Below are 6286 nucleotides of genomic sequence, written 5' to 3' on the forward strand. Positions count from 1 at the left end.
AATTATTATATTATTATTATTATTATTATTATTATTATTATTGTGTTTCTGCGTTCCATCCATCCATGCACTTACAAACACACACACACATACACATCTGCCTTTCAATACAAGTAAGCACACTTTAAGAACACATTCCAGCTTGGCAAAGAAGTTGTGAAGCAGGGATGGGGCCTTGGGAGTCCTGAAAAGGCCACATTTGGCCCCCAGGCCTGAGGCTCTCTACCCTGCTATAATATTTGCAATGGTAAAACATCATCCGCATTGGGAGTCAAGCCTCCTAACCACAGGACACTTTTATGACCAAGGTGTGTGATAGAAAAGAAACCCAAGTCAGTTGCTCAGCTTCGGGGCAGCTCTGCCTGGTAAGTACCAGCACTCTTCCGGAGAGTGTTGCATATCCTTTGTAGGCAACTTGCAGGGAGGAGTCAAAAACCCACTTCCTAATGCATGTGCTGGAGTCGGTCCTCTTTTGCAAGCATTTGTTTTTAATTGAGGGGAAAACACCAAGCATCATCACAGTTTGAACTTCTTAGTTCAAAAAGAACAACATAATTGTGTTCCCTCTTTGAACAACAGCCAAATGTTCTGTAGGAGGAATCACTCACTACAGCAGCCTTATGTATAGAGCTAACAGCCTTGCTGGATCAGGCCAGTGGCCCAGCTAGTCCAGCGTCCTGTCCCCACAGTTACCACCCAGATTCTAGAATCGAGAAAAGGTGCACTCGCCTCTCCTGCAGTTTCCAGCAACTAGTATTGCTGCCTCCAACTGTGGCAGCAGAGCATAGAAATCATAGGCAGTTGCGACCGATAGCCTTCTCCCTCCATGAATTTGTCCAATCCTCTTTTAAAGCCATCCAAGTTGTGACCATCACTGCCTCCCATTGGAATGAATTCCCCTGTTTTAACCCTGCGCTGCAAGATTGCCCTCCAGTTCAGATCATCGCCTCTAAAGTCAGACCCTGACAGGATCCAAACTAGAAGCAACTGACTAGGAAAAAAGACCTTGGAGTCATAGAGTTGTAGCCAACACTAGTCCTACTCAGAGCAGACCCACGGAAGAAGATGAACATAGCTCTGAATAGGATTTAGTTGGATACAACCCAAGAGTTCTCTTGATAATACTGGAATATTAGTTTCAATAGATTTGCTATTAATTTCATCAGATCTGTTCAGAGGATAGCTTATTTGCATGCACCATAAATAAATTAAGGAGTCAGAACCTCTTGAGCTATTGCAGATCTCCCAGCAGATCCTGATCTGTCTTCTGTCCATCCCTGATATAGCAGGATAATGCTTGTGTGGTTTCTTGGTTTTGTTTTAATTAGTCATGATGATATTGGGGTGGAGCCTCCTTGTTCAGCAGTAAGATTGACCTGGTATGCAGCTACAGCCTTCCATGTGCTCCTTTAACCTGGGGCACTGCAGATATATTGGACTACAACTTCCATCAGCACCAGAAAGTAGAACTGGCTGGGACTGATGGGAGTTGTAGTCCAAAAAAACAATAACAACGCTGGAAGTGATGGGAATTGTGGCCCAAAGTGTGTGGAAGGCACCAAGTTTGGAGGAGGAGTTGGTCTAGGTCCACCATTACATAGTAAGGCCTCGGAAGTTGGGCTCGCTGCAGGGGGGTAGCGCCGCTTGCTGGTTTAGCAGCTTCTCGAGAACGTTGAGCTCAGCGTCGCGCTTCTCGATGTCATCCGAAGGAGTCCAGGACATGTCATGCTGCAGTTTGTAGGCACCAAGGAACTCGCTTGGGCAGCTGGTCCCCCATTCCTATGAAAGGGGGGGGGGGGAGAGAGAGAAGGAAAGAAACACTTATCAAGTCCCCAGAATGCCAGCAGAAAGTGTCTACACTGTGCTCTTGATGGAGCACCAAATCACTGAAAATTGGCATGCAAAACAGATGCTCTCTACGAGTAGGCCAGTGTCCTTCAGGCTTGGGTCCTTAGCTAGTGTTGGACCACAGCGCCCATCACCCCTGAACACTGGCTGGGGATGATTGTGATCTGGGAGCCCACAAACATCTGGGGTGCAAGCCTGAAGAACCCTGCACTATGCTATGACAAGCATGTTGGCCGACCCCTAAAGCAGCTTTCTCTAAGTACACTGGTCCCAGCATATCCTACTCTGAATGATAGCAGTTCTCCAGGGTCTAAGGTCTCCAGCTGGGATTGGGAACCTGAGTTCCTACAGGCATTGCTGGACTTCCAGATCCCACCAGCCCTGAGCCACCATGCCCAGTGGTCAGGGATGTTGGAAGCAAAAGTACAGTAAAATCTAAAGGGCTACAGGCCATGGTCTCCAGAGCCTCAGGCAAGAAGTCTTTCTCCATCACCTGGAGAAGCCAGGGGCTGGAATTGGGACGTTCTGTAAGCAGACAGATCTGCATTGCTACAAAGTGATGCTAAGCATTTTGCTAGTACAATACAAACAGGATACTTTTTTTCTTATTCCGACACAATCTGTAAAGAGAGTCAGGCCAGTGGTCCATCTAATCCAGCACCCTGTTCTCACAGTGGCCAAGGAAATGTCTCTTATGAAGCACACAAACGGGAGCTGGGCGCAGTTGCAACCCTCCCCTCCTGCAGTTTCCAGAAAATGGCACTCAGAAGTCTCCGACAGTGGAAGTAGAATATAGTCATCAGGGTTAGTAGCCACTGCCCTCCATGAATTTGTCTAATCCATGTTTAAAGCGATCCAAGCAGATGGCCATTGCTGCCTCCTGTAGAAATGAGTTCCATAGATTAGCTATAGACTCATTGTGATTAAGTACTTTCTTTTATCTGTCTTCCAACATTCAGCTTCATTGGATTTTCATCAGTTCTAAGTCTTAAGGGGTGGGGGGAGCTTTCCTCTGTTCATTTTCTCCACATCAGGCATTATTTTTACGAGCCTCTTACTTGCCTTTTCTCTAAACTCAAAACCCTTTTAAAAGAAGGGCTCAGTACCTTAGGAGAAAGCATGGAGAAGTAGCGCTGGCCACTATCCCGCCTGTACAGGTAGTAGACATTGCCCGGCTTTTTCACAAAGTTGCAGGCAACGTGGTGCAGATCAGCATCTCTGTTTGCCTCTTCCAAAACCTAAAACACCAGAGAGAGAGAGAGAGAGAGAGAGAGAGAGAGAGAGATCGCATCAACACCCCAAAAGAGTCTTGGATACAAACAGTTGGCTAGAATGTGGCGCTGATAACGCCAAGGTTACGCCAAGGATAACAATATGAGACACCTGCATATTCCTGCATTGCAGGGTGGTCTTCAAAGTCCCTTCTAACTCTACAATTCTTTGATTCTATGAAATATTGCTCTTTCTCTCAAGCTTGCTGCTTTCCTCCCAAATCACATCACTGCAACTTTCAACTCTAAATTCTGGCTTTGTCCTTCTAACTAGCCTGTGCTAGCCATTTGCCATCTCACACAGAGTCCTTTTCCTTTGTTCCCCCTTAATGGCCCATCACCCAGGCAATCACTTCAGGGGACTCTTTTTGCCTGCAGAGATCTTGTGGACCTCTTTGCATTTGGCTTTGAAGGCGCCAGCAAATCAGCCAATTGGCTAGTGTGCTGTAGTGGTTAGAGATGCGGTTGCTGTGAGGATAAAACAGGTAAGTAAAAACAGAAGTAGAGAAAACAGAAGTAGAGAAAAAAATCTCTCTAGGGTACATTATTTTAGAACTGTGCAAGCTTTTAATACGGAGTTCTACCCCTCCCTACACTTACCTTTCTGGCTTGTTCCTGCAAGTACCGGATTTGTTCTGCTATGACGGTCAGTCTGTTGCAGGCATTTGCTCGGGTGAAATCATCGGCCTGTAGAAAAGAACAGAAACAGGAATATTTTTTTAAAGGAGATTGGAAGTCTGAGTCTCCATATAACAAACAAAAGTTCAAGGGTGGCTTTTGTACAGCACTTTGAGACATTTGCGCAGAAGGGCATTCATAAATGAACAATAATAATCCACTTTAAATCAGTGAGGACCCAATGAAATTAATGGAAATAAGTTAAGTCCTGGCCATTAATTTCAAGGTGTGTACTCAGGGGTGTAACCAACATTAGTGTGCTCAAACATTTTGACATATGTGAGTAGCAGTAATGACCCTATTTATTTTGTTGTTGTTGTTTAGTCATTTAGTCGTATCTGACTCTTCGTGACCCCATGGACCAGAGCACGCCAGGCACTCCTGTCTTCTGCTGCCTCCCGCAGTTTGGTCAAACTCATGCTGGTAGCTTCGAGAACACTATCCTACCATCTCGTCCTCTGTTGTCCCCTTCTCCTTGTGCCTTCCATCTTTTCCCAACATCAGGGTCTTTTCCAGGGAGTCTTCTCTTCTCATGAGGTGGCCAAAGTATTGGAGCCTCAGCTTCACGATCTGTCCTTCCAGTGAGCACTCAGGGCTGATTTCCTTCAGAATGGATATGTTTGGTCTTCTTGCAGTCCATGGGACTCTCAAGAGTCTCCTCCAGCACCATAATTCAAAAGCATCAATTCTTCGGCGATCACCCTTCTTTATGGTCCAGCTCTCACTTCCATACATCACTACTGGGAAAACCATAGCTTTTACTATACGGACCTTTGTTGGCAAGGTGATGTCTCTGCTTTTTAAGATGCTGTCTAGGTTTGTCATTGCTTTTCTCTCAAGAAGCAGGCGTCTTCTAATTTCGTGGCTGCTGTAGAGTTCATGGTTCTCCCCCTCCTAGTTTAATCCCCACAACAACCTTGTGAGGTAGGTTAGGCTGAGAGGCAGTGACTGCCCTAAGGTCACCCTGTGAGAGCTTCGTGGCCTAATGGGGATGTGAACCCCGGTGTCCCAGGTCCAAGTTCAGCATTCTGAACACTACACGAAACCGGCAAATGCAGTTTGGGGGACACGCTGACATGCTCACCCTAGCTGTCATCCAGAGGCCACCATTGCCAAGGCCCACGGAACAACCACCGAACATTCAATCAGGCATTAATAAACAACAACAAAAACCCACTCTGCACGTGCCCGGAGGCTCATCAAACACAGGCGCTCTGCACGCTCTCAGAGGCACCCTCCTCACTCACCTTCTGCACCTGCTCTGCTAGAGCCACCAAGTCCGAAGGACGAGCCTTCCGCGCAGACGGAGCTAGCTGGAAGTTGGACTCCACCAGCGCCGCCCCCTGAGACAAGGTGGCCGGAGACTCAGCAGCGGCACCGGCTTCGGACTCCGCTTCCGCCCTGGCCGCCATTCCTCGTGGCACAAGCCCCGCCCCCTTCGACCGCCCATTGGCCTCCGGTCGCCTTACGTCAGAAAGAAGGCGGGGCACCCAGGGGACAGAACGGAGTAGGCGGAGCCAGCCTTTCCGCCAATAGGGAGGCCACGAACGGGGGAACGGGGTGGATGGACGAGCCGCCGAGGGGCGGAGCCTCAGGAGATTGGAGGCGCGGTTCCCTTTTGTAGGCGTGGCCACTCAGGGCCCCTCTTGAGAAAGAAGGCAGGAAATGGGCGGAGCTTCTGGGAGCGGTGCATAGACTTGCTAAAATTTTAGACCACCACTAGGCTTCTGAAGTGGTATAGCGGGTATCAGCAGAACTTTCCCCCACCCTTTTCCCCCAAGGGGAAATCCAAAGTTTTAAGGTTAGCTGTGACTTAACAAAGTCAGGGCGGAAAGTGCCAAGCGAGAGAAAGTCCCTCCTTTTTCTGATCCAGGTCTTGTTTCGCTTGTGACATTTAAGAAGCGCAATCGGAAAGAAATCTCACTGCCTTCGGTGTAGCTGTGCAGCCCTACCCGTGTCTACTCAGAAGCAGGCTATTGAATTCAAGGGGATTTACTCCCATGTAAGTGGACTTAGCATTGCACCTACCAAGAACATTTTTTGTTTAGTTAAGTCCATCCAACAGAACACGGACGTGTGTTTTGATTTTTAGCTTTTGATGGTTGAATCTTGAATGTTTTAAACAGCTGCTTCTGAGAGTTTCTTTTTTATATCCTGAGTCTTCTTCTTTTTATATAAACCACTTCGAGGTTCAAAGCAGCGCATCAAGCTTCGCAATGAACAAATAAAAATAACTGAATAAGAATTGCAGGAGAGTAGAACACACACACACACACACACACACACACACAATTTAAACCGAGCATTAAAAATAAAGAGCACCCATAAAAAAATTCGGCGTGGTTATGCACAAAACTGGGAGTACGTCTCTGCAGGGAGGGCGGAGTCTCTAGCGAAGAGATCCCGGGGGCGGGGCCTCCGGGAGATGGGCGGGGCTATTTGCTACCGAGGGCGGGGCCTCCTCCCCGTCGGGGTGGGCGTGGCCAGCC

The 6286-nt window shown here is 47.8% G+C and overlaps 1 protein-coding gene across 1 annotated transcript; it reads right to left on the reverse strand.

Annotated features, from left to right (window-relative positions):
* Positions 1-468: 468 nt before the first annotated feature.
* On the reverse strand, positions 469-5234 carry LOC308483107 (uncharacterized protein C1orf50 homolog). The gene is made up of 4 exons (XM_081016694.1): positions 5045-5234; positions 3720-3806; positions 2955-3086; positions 469-1779 (listed from the first exon to the last, which is right to left on the reverse strand). The coding sequence occupies exons 1-4, from the start codon at positions 5207-5209 to the stop codon at positions 1594-1596; spliced, it is 570 nt and encodes a 189-aa protein (XP_080872820.1). The 5' UTR covers positions 5210-5234; the 3' UTR covers positions 469-1593.
* Between the last annotated feature and the right edge of the window lie 1052 nt (positions 5235-6286).

The sequence above is a fragment of the Podarcis pityusensis genome (assembly GCF_964106645.2).
Source record: "Podarcis pityusensis genome assembly, chromosome: 8".
Lineage (NCBI taxonomy): Eukaryota > Metazoa > Chordata > Lepidosauria > Squamata > Lacertidae > Podarcis > Podarcis pityusensis.